This window comes from Dermacentor albipictus, unplaced genomic scaffold (genome assembly GCF_038994185.2).
Source record: "Dermacentor albipictus isolate Rhodes 1998 colony unplaced genomic scaffold, USDA_Dalb.pri_finalv2 scaffold_14, whole genome shotgun sequence".
Taxonomy (NCBI): Eukaryota; Metazoa; Arthropoda; class Arachnida; order Ixodida; family Ixodidae; genus Dermacentor; species Dermacentor albipictus.
In genome coordinates this window covers 5,413,322-5,428,008 of record NW_027225568.1, presented here as the reverse complement: position 1 = coordinate 5,428,008, position 14,687 = coordinate 5,413,322, and the positions used below count along the sequence as shown (strand labels likewise).

At 46.1% G+C, this 14,687-nt stretch overlaps 1 protein-coding gene across 8 annotated transcripts in view; it reads left to right on the top strand.

Moving 5' to 3' along the window:
- LOC139051806 (uncharacterized) overlaps nucleotides 1-14,687 on the top strand; it is a 280,388-nt gene that overhangs the window by 46,096 nt on the left and 219,605 nt on the right. For all 8 annotated transcript variants that reach the window (XR_011509555.1, XR_011509556.1, XR_011509557.1 and 5 more), the window contains 2 exons: nucleotides 3,020-3,086; nucleotides 12,810-12,892. Coding sequence is in view for 1 of the 8 variants with exons in the window: in XM_070528822.1 (XP_070384923.1) it covers nucleotides 3,020-3,086; nucleotides 12,810-12,892 (150 nt within the window). In the remaining 7 variants the exon portion in view is untranslated. The remainder of the gene's footprint in view (nucleotides 1-3,019; nucleotides 3,087-12,809; nucleotides 12,893-14,687) is intronic.

Below are 14,687 nucleotides of genomic sequence, written 5' to 3'. Positions count from 1 at the left end.
TAAACAGGTGTAGGAAACTGCAAGCTTTCCAGGGCTAGTTCAGGGCTAGGTAATACAGAGACGACCACCACGCTCCCGAGGCACTCTCGTCGAGGCGGTGATTTCCTTGCACGTCTGAAGCAGCACGCAAGCGCCCCGAACACGGAGGCATAGCGCATGCGATAGACTGAATGATTACACGGACGGAATGGGCGCCCCGTTCATCGACCAAGGAAGTGTTTGCTGCCGTTGTACCTCGCAATACGCTGCCAGCTGTTGCCTCGGCCATGGCGGTGGACTTGGCAGCCGCCTGTTAGGAAGGTGTGAGAACGGGCTAGATGGTATTCCGCTGTATTACGAGCGCGATAGTAGACAGGGAACGCGAAAAGAAGCGACAAGCGCTGGCTTTCAACAGGGGTTTATTACAAAGAAGCATGAATATATAACCTGGCGCACGTGATCGCAGCCGCACGTCATAGTGCAAGTTAACAAGGGCACCATAAATCAACGAGAGTCTTGGAGTGCGCTCTTGTTGGTTTATGGTGGTCTTGTTAGCCTGAGCAATTATATATGCCTGTGATCACGAGTGTGAGGTTATAGGCTCATGCTTCTTTGAAATAAACGCCAGTTGGAAGTCAGTGCTTATCGTTGTCGCTTCTTGTCGTCTTCCGTGTCAACCAGGGAATATCAGCCTGCTAGGAAACAAGTTGCCGCAATGGAGACCTCTGGGCGCGGTTTCGCACAGCTGAGATGGTGGAGCCCTAGAATTTGCTATGAACATTACTACAGGAAATTCTGGTGCTTCGTTGCTATGTGAGTGATAACGGCGAGCAGCGTACAAGGCGTTGACTTGAACCCGATTAAAGAGAAAACGAGTCGAGTATGACTGTCGCGCACAAATATTTGGCTGCCGGGCTCATGTGTACATTAGCTGGTCGGACAGAAGTAACACCTTCTGAGACCATTCTAATTGGTTCTCGGAGGCCCATTTTCCGTGACGAACAGTGATAGTGTGAGCTCACAAAACTTTCTCACACAAAGCGTATGCGACAACACATAAGCTGGCCTCCGCGGCCGCAATGCGAACACACCCGTGTATTTAGATTCAGGTGCACGTTAAAGAACTCCGTTTTCTGCAAATTTCCGCATTCCCCTACTGCGCGCGTTTCATAATGCGATCGTGTTTTATGGCACGTAAAACCCCATAATTGGTTAATAAAACATAAGTTCGCGAGTATAACAGGGAACATATTATGACGACGAGTGTCTCCCTATTGGTCGTGCACCCGACGTGCGAAAAAATGGTCATGCGCCCGACGATTTGCCCGCAGTAAACGAAGGAATGCGCACACGGGTGTTTCACAAAGCCTCACTGAGCTTTTTCATTCCAACTGGGAAGCATTACTACTGAAAAGAAAGCCTGCATTTTCTTCGTAATGTCGTGTAACTGCAGTTTGGATTTCTCTGTTTAAGTAGAACACGTAACGTGCACCGACTTCAACGCGCATATAATGCATCATTCTCACGCTGTCAAATGCAGACAGTTACCAGTAGTTTGCACACTAATTCTTTAAGCTGATAAGCACCAAGGTCGTCAATGACGGACGTATAAACAACGTACAAGATTTACGCGTAATCGAAAAAAAAAAGATACACGGATCAGTTGAGAGCAAGAACACGCTTGAAGTGCCTCACACAGGTTAAAAATTCTCCCCCCGCTTTTTTTTTTTATTCAAGGCCTCGTTCTCCTTTGCGGCATCACCAGTCACCCGCAGAGCCATCATTTCAGCGAAGGAAGCCGTGTCGGTCGATGAGCCACCAGGAACTCTGAATACTCGTGACTTCACAGGGCCGATGTGTGCCCATTCAAATGATGCATGCTCACATTAAGAAAGTCGGTTGCACGTCGGCCTTGCATTCCTCATCGCGAACAACATCGTAAGCTCATCGTGCGTTGAATTTCATGCGACAAGCTGCAGTTTTGAATTACACGTGTCCCATTTTTGTTCAACGCTCACGCGATGCTGCAGTATATACGGTAACCGATGAAAGTATACGATTGTCGGTATACCGTACAGTCTTTGTAGTCTGGTTAGGTTATAGCGAAATAAATAGGCGACGTTTTTTTCTCGCTAAAATGTCCGAGAAACCGGGGCCTCATTCCGGTCTTCTCTTGGCTAATGAGCTTTTTTCGCATCCGTTCCAATCACAAACATCTCGCCTGCAGGATGCCACTTCACCCAGGCTATATACAGCGGTTGTTCTTTTATAGGTGAGGAGTAAAACGCCGTAAACGATTTACTCTTCAGGGCACCCTTACACCCACCAGGGTAAATAGCCGTGGTTTATAAACGGAAATCACCCTTAATGATATAAAATTCACTACCGATCAATTTACACATAACAAATTTATTTGCAGACTTACACCCTTTAAACGCAAAAGCAGTAAAAGTGGTAATCGTACTTCATATCTTTACACCCCTAACGAACAAAAGGTGTCAGTTATAAGCAAAAAGCCGCCTGACGGCGTGAATTGGTTTACAGTGTAGCTTTGGCCTCTTACTGGTGTACGCCCTCTTTGTATGTACCTTCCACGTGCGGAGTATGACCTTGGATTGAACTTGTCAGTAATGCAGTTCAATTAAGTTTCGCCAGTGTTCGTTCACCAAAACGCAGAGAATATTTAATGCCAGGCATACTTTCGTTTTCGGTTGCACTAGAAGAACTCCCGGTGCCAAGTGTACCGCAGGTACAAGAACTCAGCTCGAACATTATGGATTGCGCGTAGATTTGTGTAAACATTTGGTTTCAAACATTCATGTTGCTTTTTTTTTCTTTTAACTTAATTATTGTCGTAATTCCCTTGTACTGCAACGATCAATCTCACGTACCCATTATTATATTTATTATAACAACATTCCTTACTTGGGTATACAATGCTGAAGTTAGACGAGCTATATTATTAAAATGATTATCTATTCAAAAAGTCTGGCCGCGCTCCTTTGCAACGAGTACACAGGAATCGTCTCGGCCTTTGCAGGCAGTACGCGCCGTTCTCGATGTGACCAGCATTCCCTTCTGGGCTGCCGTTGACCATTCATTACACGGTAAGTTCTTAATTTGTGCGCGTTGTTTAACACCTCTAGTGGTAAATCAGTGTTGCAGACTCGGTTAACAAGATCTTCAAAAACAAGACGAATGTAAATAATAGTGCACTAAAATTTCCTTCATACAGCGACAGAGAGAGAAAGAGAGAGGGGGGGAACACACGCTTTAGTGATATGCTGGAGTAGATCATCGTTACCCTAACACGGCATTCGTGCTAGACGACCTACGTTTAATGACATTCAAAAATGATTTAGCACCGGCACATATACGTCTTTGCGTAGAATACGCCTACCTCCGCGTCTTCGAGGAACCGGAGGGCCGCTGGACATATAATGGGCGTGGTTAACGACATTTAACCACTCTGTTGAAGGCCCGTCGACGTGTCTAGTGTGTGAAACCGTAAACATAGTTGCGCTTAGTCTAAAGGAAGAATACATGCTTAAAAAAGTAACGTTTGCGAGTCATGAAACTGAGTGGAACTGTCATAGTTCGTCTGCAATGACGCGGACTGGGAAGCACTACAATAAAAATTCAAAAAGTCTGTGAAATCCTTTTTTCTCTCTAGTTGATATGTATTTGAGTATGTATTTAAAGTCAGAATAGGTTGCACAGGTGAACATCAACCATGTACGTAAGGCTGTATTGGTTTAGGTATTAGCTTCCGTAGGCAAATTTCGGCTAGCTGTGCTTGTCCTGAAGGTGAGGTCACATAAGCTTAGCTGCGTTTATCTGACTAACGTACGCATTAGGTTATGTTTAGGTTCACGAAGTTAACTAATTGATTGACACCTACTGCCCACTTGAGTTTGATTTTACGGCTGACAGCGCCATACATTCTGTTCTGAATGGCTATTATCACAGCTAGAACTAGCAGCACTCTACTGTGGCTTCCACGACCGCTTTTGATGAACCCTTCACGACAAAGAATTCGCACAAGAAACACTGAAATTGAAAACGGGCCGCCATCTTGCTTAGCGCCTGCCACACTCTTCTAGCAGTAGCAAGGTCCAGTATAGTTCTTAAACTCGCCTCGCAAGCTTTGCCAAATTAGTTTTAATAGTCCCCTATAAGGAGAGATGCTTTGAGGGATATTCTAGTGCGGCTCGCCGCAGAAAAACCATGATCGATTGAAGCCCTGGTCGTCCCGTTGATTAGTCCTTTGCTTTAAGTAAACAGCGTAAAATAACGTGAAGGCTTCAATAGAACGCGTCAATACCATAATTAGATATTTAAGAGAAAGCTTTAGCTCGGGCCCAACTCCGACGCGGCCTATTAAAATACATCTAAAATGCAAAAACGTCTTTTTGAATTACCCCTGGACCAATTTTAATGACATTTCGTGCATCTGAGAGGCAAAGTTAAATTCTAGTGACTTTTGGAAGCGGAAGTTCGATTTAGGTCCAGGGTTTGGTTAAACGGATTGTCAAAAATTCGGAAGTTCGAAAAAAAATTGAAGAACGAAGCTTATAAATTCATAACTCTCCATCAAAAACACATATCGCAGTTCTGCAAACGGCATCCGTTAGACCATTGAAAGTGGACAAATTTGGTATGTCATTTTATATCTTACGTGAATTTGTTACGTTCTTTCCAGTGGTTCTGCAAAAGCTGTATTTCTCTACTACTAAATTTTTAGAGATTCATGTATAGCATATCAATTTTGTCAGCTTTAAATGTAATATTAGATGCAATTCACTGAATTGTATTATCGTTTTTGGTTTCTGAGTTACAGTTGTAAACTTGATAGTTTCTTTTTTTTAATTTTCGATTTTTGACAATCTTTAATAAAAAATTAGGGACCTAAATGAAAGATTCGAAACCAACAGTCACTAGATTTTACGTTTTTCTTTTAAGGACAACAAACTTCGTCAAATTTGGCGCAGTGGTTGCCGAGAAAAACGAATTATCCTTTTACATGTATTTAGATAGGAGCACCCGAGCTAAAGCTTCCTCTTAAGGGCACATTTCTTTTCAAGTCAATTTGGTACAATCCATAGGCATGCCACGAAAGTGACGAACATAAACGTTTAACTACCATGAATAGTGACTAAGAACAGAATCTGAATACACTTCGAAAAAGTGCAACCTGCTCTTGGCATTCAGATGTAACATCATGTGTCGAGGCTGGGCCGTATTGTCTTGTGGACTTCATAACCCCCGGTATTCGTGATAGACCTTGCTGGTGCATTTTTTGGGGCATTGAAGACGAACCCGTCGAGGTAAAATTAATGTCAATTTGATCGAACGCTGAACGCGCTCGTACGACTAAACCACTTTCATGCGACTTTTGGCATCTGATTTCATGTTCGGGGAGAACACTGAATGCATTCGTTTCAGAGTCCACATGTACCGAGGAAGATAACACAGACATATGCGCAACGACGCCGCTTGGTAACTGTCCATAGTGATTTGCTTCAAAACGACGAATCCAGTTTGCCCTTTAGGCACTACAAACAACTCGCCGTGCACTTCCCAATAGCGCAAAATAAGCTAAACTTTCTTTTAGCAGTGAGCTGCGTGAGAGACCGGGCCATTTCGCTAACTTAAATAAGTGTGCTCATCCTAACGCGGTAAGGTACAGGGAAAGGCTTGCAAAGCCCACATCATGAAATAAGATATTTAGCCGATCCGATTATGGACAAGAATCAGAAAATGAATCAGAATGGCTTGGCAAGGCCACAGTGAAAAGCAAAACGCAGTATAATACCCACAATTTATTCAGTAAAATCCATATAACCGCCCCACATACACATGGCGGGTGCACATAGTAGCAAGGCTCTTTATCTATCGTCACTTGCATGAAAAGGGTACAAAGGAATAACCGTAGAAGGGCCTGCAAGTGTGCGTTGTACTAGTGTGTAGGGTGTTCGTCCTGCGCTAGCGTGTTATTGATGTGCGCTTAACGGTAGTGACATGTTTTCATTGTGGGCTTTGTACACGTGCACTGTGAGCTTCAGCCCTAAACATAGCTGTATTCAGAAACCAGGTCAAGAAACCCTGAGAACCGTTGGACCTATTTCCGGACCAGAATGGAGAGCCGGGGTTTTTGAGCCTCGTAGAATGTGCCCGTACTTTGTAATTTTGCCCAACTAAACGTTTTCCACACTTTCCGCCCGCTTCCTCCGCTCACACATGGGGCAGTCGACATCAGCAACCTGCCACATCCACTTCGCCCACCAAGTAAGTCGTCATGCCCTCGACTGAGCGCTGTTGAACGCCAAACCATTCCTACGCCTACCCAGCTCGGCGTGTCAACAACGATGTCCTTCATCAACAAGCATGTTGCCACCGCAGAAGACCTCGCCACCTTGAATGCTCACTTATTAAAACTGAGCTGCAACACTGAAGCCTCAGAACAACCGGCAACAAGGAGGAAGAATTCGACCGACTTTTGGTTGATACCGAAAAAGACCCACCGCCAAACCACGAACCCGCGCCAGGCGTGCCTGCAAATTCAACGTCGTGCCCGATCATGCCAGCGCCTACGATGTCATTCCCAGCCATGGTAACCTTCATGTCAGATCCAGCAGAGAACATGCAGTGCATGGCAGCTTTTCTTCACCAGAATATGGCCATTATGATAACCACGATAACAAGTCACGTGAACCCAGTGCACGTCACAACGCCACCAGACCTCTGAGCTTCGCTGCCTACCTTCAACGGAAGTAGCACCCCTCCTTTGAAGCACTGGATAGGAGAGCGCGAGCGCATTCAACAACTTGCACGATGGGAAGACCCAACTCTCCTTGCCATCGCGCAAAGAAAGCTACGTGTAGTCGCAGCAGACTGGCATGCTTCAACAGGGTGACAGCTTACCACATGGACCATCTGGAAGGCCGGACTCCAAGAACAATTGGCGAGCAACTTTCGATCATACAGTGGCAACAGAAGGTCGCAGTCCTCACACAAAAAGCTGGAGAGAGCCTGCAACAGGACACCTTTGCAAAGCTCAGGATCATGCCACGCTATCTAGCTTGCATTACTGACAAGGAACGGATCGAATACCTCGTTCAAGGCATTAGTGACGATCAGGTAGCCACATTTATCGCTGTTCAGCGACCCCGTACCGAAGACGACTTCCTCGGCATTGTATCCGAAGTGGATAGAGCATTGGACCACGCCGGTCTGATCCGACCTCCGCAGTCAACAGAGCAATTTGCAAGACAGCCGGGACGCCCACAGCTCCAGAGTGCTACTGCCAGAACTGACAGTAGTGGGAACTCCTCACAGACTGCTCGACCATCTACGTTCCAGTACACCGCATGCATGACGCAGCCTCCTCGTATTAGCAGCCTACCACCTGCGGATCAAGAGTCGAGGTATGAAGGGATTTCAGCTAAGTATGGTGCCCTAGTATACAGAAGAGGACAAGACTTGAAAGATGTGGTGTGCTACAACTGTCAAGAGAAGGGTCCCCTTGAAAGTAAATGTACAACACCAAAGGAACCATTTCGTGACTACAAGCCGACAGTTCCCAAAGCACCAACAGCCTGTGTTGGCCGTGTCGATAACACCTTGTATGGATCCAAGTTCAGATGTGCCGTCACTACCACTCAAGTCAATGGACTGGGAGACACCAGTGCTTTCCCAGACAAGGTCTCAAAGGTCACCATTCTTGCAGCAAGCTTAGCATAAAACCTCAGGATCGAATTGTGGACCAATCGACCTTTGCTTGTCGGCGGAAACTCCGTCATGCCGGAAGGATCTGTCTTTTTGGGAATCACCATTGGACCTCTATGTGCAGTTGTCGAAGCAGCCATTCTTGAACGGAACGCCATTCCCCGCATTCTAGGAGAGGATTCGTCTTACGCAGCCCAAGCTGAACTCCACTTCAAACCTATGGAGGTGCCTGTGATCTACAAGCCATCTGCAAACGTTGTTGCGCAGTGCAAACAGGAACTATTGCCAAGAATGTCAAATTCAGTAATTTTGACATCTGCATTGTCACGTTTTGATCCCTCGAAGCCCACGGCAGAGCCGCTTCATTTCGAGTATGAACCGGACGAAAATGAGTCCTTGTGGAGCCAGCTGAATAAGGCGGCCCTAGTTCAACTGAAAACGTGCCGCATAAGCCCACTGCAGACAACATCCTCCAGCCTGTAGCCCTCAGACCCACTTGATAACGTCCCTGACGATCCCCTGACTGACATGTGCCTCGGAGCTCAGCTCAATCCCGAAGAACAGGCAGCTGTGAAGCGCATTGTTCAACGTCATGCTGGTGCGTTGAGCACCAGCCCCGAAGACATCGGTCTCTATGAAGGCATCGAGCACGAGAATAAGCTGGTGACTGACACCGAGCCCTACAGTCGACAGACGTACCGTTACACCGCCAGTGGTAGACATTTTCTCGAGCGTCAGACAGCGACTCTGCTTGAGAGTGCGATCATCCGACCATCCCATGGCCCATGGGGCTTCCTAGCAGTGGTAGTCACACAAAACGACAAGAAAAGGCTGTGCGTGAATTACATACCTCTTAACCATATGACAGTGAATGTCCTGCAACCACTTCCCCGGGCTGATGATATATTTGATGGCCTTGCTGGAAACTCTCTGTTTGCGGTCTTGGATTTGTGCTATGCATACTGGCAAATCAGAGTGAAAGAGGAAGACCAAGAGAAAACCACATTCATGACGCACCAGGGTACTTTCAAATGGATGCGAATGCGTTTTGAGTTGGATAACGCACCACCCACCTTTCAAAAGGCGATGCACAAAATATTTTCTGAGCTGAAGCCTCGACAGTCCACCTCAGGGGCCCTATAACGTAAAAGTATTCGAATATGTTTTTATTCCACCATTCTGACGTCGAATTTGCGTAACCGCCGACGTAGGCATCTGGCAGTACCCCGCAGGGTTGTCTGAACAGACCAATCAAGCGCTCAACTCGTTCATAGGAGGTCACTTTTATTTGCTTGATAAACGAATAACATTTCCTACACTGTGCGGCTTGTCTTGTCTAACTGGCTGACAATAACCGAGCAGCACTATCAAGTGGAGAGGGATTCGATGGGGCCGGGCCAGTGTACTGAAAAACGATAACCGGATGAAGAGGGTGGTTCCGGCGTCTCCGAATGGTCCACTTTCCCTCACTTAGGTTGGGGTGGCTAATCTGAAATCGCGGCGGCATGCAACGGAAGCTTAAGATTGACGAAAAAACGTTCCTTAGCAAAGAAGCGTCGGAAGAACGAGGTGGCAAATGTTCTGAAAGTGCTCAAGAACTTTACACGGCCACGCGAAAAGTGTCATAATACGCCAATAAACCCATGCTTTCCGGCTGGTGCGAGTAGCGAGTGCCTGCGCGATGGGCGGCAGCCATGTTTTATTCCTTTTGGAACGGGGCAGCCTGCGGCTAATCAGAAGGAAATTCAGTTTCGTTTGGCATATTAATGCATCGTTACCACGTACACGTCACGTCGACGCGGGGGGTATTCGCGGTTTTGTAACATAGCGTGACAGGCAGGAGAAGTGGTTGCAGCCCTAAAACTTTTGCCCAATAGCGGAGGGCTGACCGCGAATTGGCATAGAATCAGTAATGGCTGTTTTTTATTTGTTCGGTCAAATCGTGCACAATCAGTGTGTACACGTCATATCAGATGGGGAGCTATCGTGGTTTTCGTGACGACGCGTGACAGACAGGTGAAGTGCTGATCCAAAAAAAGTTTTTGACCAATAGCGGAGGGCTGATTGCAGAATTGGAATAGAAAAGTTTAGAATAATTTAACATTATAGCGCCCCAGGTGGAGGCACATACCTGGGCGACATCATCATCTTCGCCAACACCTTGTCGGAGTTGGTAGATCTCCAGCAGGAGACTTTCACTCTCGTGCAGCAGACCGGCTTCAAGGTTTCCCTGAAAAAGTGCAGTTTGCTGTTTTACGGTGAAGTTTCTCAAATTTGTGATCTCCGAACAAGGCGAAAAAACCAGACCCGTCAAAGATTGAAGGACTCCTTCGAATACCGGTGCCAAAAATGTCAAAACAGGTGATATCTTGGCTCCAAACAGCCAATTTCTACAGACGCTTCATGCGTGACTTTTCAAAGATTACTGCGCCTCTCCAAGCCGCCACTCGGACGGTCATGTTCGTGGGGACACCTGAGGGCCAGAGGGCCGTAGAGACTATTCGCTGTGCAGTAATATCAGCGCCAATACGGGAACATTTTGACGCTGATGCACCTACGACATTCGCCACAGACGCATCTGCTACAGCCCTTGGGGTAGTGCTCACCCAAAAGAAAGACTGCAAAGAGAGTGTGATCGAGTATGCCAGCCGAGTGCTCACAGAACCTGAGCGTAAACTGCACAGCAACGTTTGGGAAGCTTTGGCCGTGCATTGGGCTTCTACAGTGAAGCTTCCACATTACCTACTCGGACGAAGGTTCCATCTTCTGGCAGACGACTGGTTAGTCGTCTGCTTGACGACAAACTTTAAGCCGTCTCGACGATCTAGCAGAGTTTGACTTCTTGGTTTATCATCGACCAGGATGTTAGAACCATGTGGCTGACATGCTTTCACATTAATAATGCGCCACAGTGTCTCAAGGCCACACCCTCATCGCAATGCAAGCTGAAGATGAAACATGCAAGGCCATCCATGCAAAGCTTCTGTCAGGATAGGAGAGCCAGAACTTTGTTGTGGCCCATAAAATCCTCTGCAGGGTTGTGAATCCAGACCTGCACATAATTGTTGTCCCAGCCAAGATGCAACAGCAAGTCCTTGAACTTGCTCATGATGCGAATGGACACATGGATGTGTCACGCACCCTCACAAACATCAAAGAACGCTATTGGTGGCCGAAGATGGCTGCTACTACGAAAGAGTACGTCGAAGCCTGTCAAGTTTGCCAGGTGCACGACCGGCCTTCCACACGTTCAGTTGGCACAATGTGTTACATGCCTACTACTCAGATTCCCTTCAGTGCCGTAGCTATTGACCACATCAGAATACCAGAAACGGAACAGAAGTACATCCTCAACGTCATTGACTTCACAACCAGATACATCGTCCAGCAGTGGCGCCCACAACCACAACCAAAGATGCACTGAAGTACTTGCATTCGTTGTTCTACAGATTTAGAGCCCCTGACGACTGTCCCTACGATCGTGCCAATTCATTGGAGTCTCACCACTTAAAGAATGTCATGCGCATGCAAGCTATGAACATGCATTTTTCAGTAGCATACCATGCTGCCAGCAGCGGACTTGTTGAGCGGGCCAATGGTACACTTGTGACGGTACTTCGGAACCTGTGCGATGGTGATCAGTCACTTTGGGTCACGAAACTAAAAGAAGCCGCTTTCGCTGTCAATACAACCCACCACCGAAGCACTGCCTTTTCGCCCTTCCAACTTTTGTTTGGGTTCATACCAAAGCTGCCACATCAAAATGTCTGCCCACATCAAGCCTCTAACCTCACCGAAAGGCTCCTGAAACTGCCAGACGGGTGAACCGAAGCAGTGAGTAACTCGGAACAAGCGCAATAAACTCGGAAAAAAATACATTACAGGACTAACTGCGAGGCATCATTTGACATTGGAGACTTTGTATGGGTACGACGGCAAGAGCCTATACTAGAGGGATCTGAAACGATTGCTCCCAAGTTCAAAGTCTTATACCAAGTCACACGCAAGCGAACTCCAGTCACCTATGACGTTCGACAGGTAACCAACTCCACAATCTCTAGACAAGATAGTGGAGTTGTTCATGTAAGTCAGATGAAGAGTTACCGTCCAGCATACTTCGACCCAATCCTGGCCCAGCCGACTGAGGGAGATGAACCCCCCCCCCCCCCCCCACTCATGACACCGCCGACTCGCCGCCCGAGGACCATGTCCCTTTTCACGCGTCCGCTGAACTTGTAGACGCGTATATCTCATCTTCACCCGTAGATGAAGCCTCGCCCCACCTTCCAAGTCGACGGCGCCTGCGTCATCGCACACAACCCCGACATCTACAAGACTGTTGACATGACCAGTCAATGCAAAAGTAGTTTTGCTTTTCCAAGTGGACTTGGAGCGTCCGAGAGGGATGTGAGCTTCAGCTCTAAACATAGCTGTACTCAAAAACCAGGTCAAGCAACCCTGAGAGCCACTGGACGTTTTTCCGCACAAGAGCGGAGAGCCGGGGTTTTTCGGCCTCGTACAATGTGACCGTGCTTTGTAATTCTGCCCAATTAAACGTTTTCCAGCCTTTCCGTCCGTTTCCTCCACTCACAGCGCATAAATAATTCAAGCGGCAGTTCCGCAGGTACTTACTGCCATTATTTCAAGCGACTAAGCTACCAAGACAAATTTCGCTAAAAATTATTTCACTTGCGTGAATTTCTCTTCATGTACTATGACCTATACATTTCGCGAAACGCGAAGTAGGAGTTTAAATCAACTAAGAAATGAAGCCAGTGGTACATGGCATGAAAGCGTGGTACGAAAACAATGTCACCGTAATTATACACAACGTTGTTTACATTCATATTTGGTAGATGCGCCATAAGACCGCAGAAAATTAAATGTCCATGATCTTCAATACGTTTATGTGAAATAAACATCGTGCCCGCCTATCACTATTTGGTTACGTTACACCATGCTTCTCTTCTGCCGTATGACTGACTAGCATTGTACATACAGTTTCCCTTCATGCGGTCGAATCATATCACCGTGGGTTGAGTCACGCGACCGTTTCTTTTCATTCTGCCCTTTTGTCTTAATCTCGCTTTCTATCTCTGCAGCACTCAGTGGGGACCGGGATTCCTCCATGTCACACCATGGCAACGTGGTTTACAGACCAGCACTATACGTGGTAAACCTAGTGGTAAGCTCGCACGGAGTTTCTTACAGCGTTGCCTAATTTACCAATACCATGCAGTTGTTACATTACCCATTAGTACAAATCTTATCCATACATTACGTTAAATTGCTGCGAAAATTTATTGAAATTAGAGGGCATTACAAAATGTCTATAAGAAATGTCTTACCAGTGTAGACGATATAATTATTTGCTTTCGTCACGATTGCCTTTACTACAGAGGCATGGATATGACTAAATGGCTAGAGGTAGTAGTAAAGTACTAATTATGAAACTATATGAACTATATTGAACCCTAACGCAAGACTTGAAACTCGACCTCCCGTGAGTTTGTCACCAGTTCCAGGCATGCAGCAATTCAACTAAGATACCCAATTATGAAGTTCCGTACACTCTGTCACATTATGCAAAAAAGAGGTGAGGGGTATAGACAGGACACAAGATTAGAGAAGTGTACAACACGAACGCCGACTGTGAACTGAAGGGAGAACTGAGGCGAAAAAAGAAAGAAGACACAAAACTCATCTGCGCAAGCTCAGGAATGGTATCACCACGTGTCAGTCTGGTACATGTGTCGGTCTACGTGAGGGATAACTATTAAGGCACTTATTCTGTTCCTTATGTAAAGTAATCGAAGGCTTACTCACGCACGCACTTGCACCATTATAGATATGCCTGCCTCTACCATAAGACGCGTATCTTCATTCTTACGTCTGTACAATATCGCGCATTCATCTAACTCTGCCGTGCAGTTACAATCTTGGCAATGTAGGGATAGATTAGGTGATCCACCAGTTAACGACCTTTTATGCTCCATTAGCCTCTGATTGATACACCACCCCATTTGCCCTACGTAGAACTGGCCACAGCTAAGGTGAATTTTATAAACCACACCCATACGACAGTCAGTAAACCTGTTGTTCTTATTGTGCTTCACTGAACAAATATCTGTTCTTTTTTGCTTTTACCTGCTCCTTTTTCCTCTGCACGGCAGCGCATATCTTACCTAGCTCATTGGGAGCAGTGAAAGCAACATTAACATCATATCTACTTGCAACTTTTTAAAGCCTTTTTTTAGCCTCACTTCTTTTTTGCATAATGAATCCTTACTAACTAGCTCAACTTTCAGTCGCTCTAAACACTCTGTCACATCTTTCGATCAGTGAGGTCACTGTTTTAGATTATTCAACTACTTCCATATATGTTACACGAAGTGGAACAGATGCTTGCATTTCCTTTTTAGTTTAATGAGTTTTCTCATGAATATTGCTAGAATGAATTTTGTGTTTTAGCTTTCATCGGAGTATGTATGCCAGATAGCGAACGGGGTCTAGGTTTGTTCGCATTCGAATACACGAAATATTTCTGCTGGATGTCGAGTAAGTTTTGCTTGGTGAAACGTATTGGAAGGCAGCCTTTCTTGACAAAACGCGCACGCTTTGTTGTTTCGTGTTCTCGGAACGGTAAGACTTATTTTCTTTGTTGGCACAGATGTCATACGCTATGAACACATAGAGATTGCAAACATAGGTAGGTTGTTTTTTTTTTTGGTTACGACAGTGACCAAGATGTTGAAGTGACAGCCCCTGACGCTTGGCAACGACATGTCAGGCCTTCTTGACAATCCTCCTTAGCTATGTGTGTCCCAACAAACTCCGTGAGCTGTAAAATATATACCCTTAAAAGTGAATAAGGGTGCAAATCGGTCTATAACTCACACCATTGAACAAATAGGTGTCAATGTGTGAGTAATAGAGTGGTTCGCACCCTTATTCACTTCTAAGGGTGTAAATTACTGTAC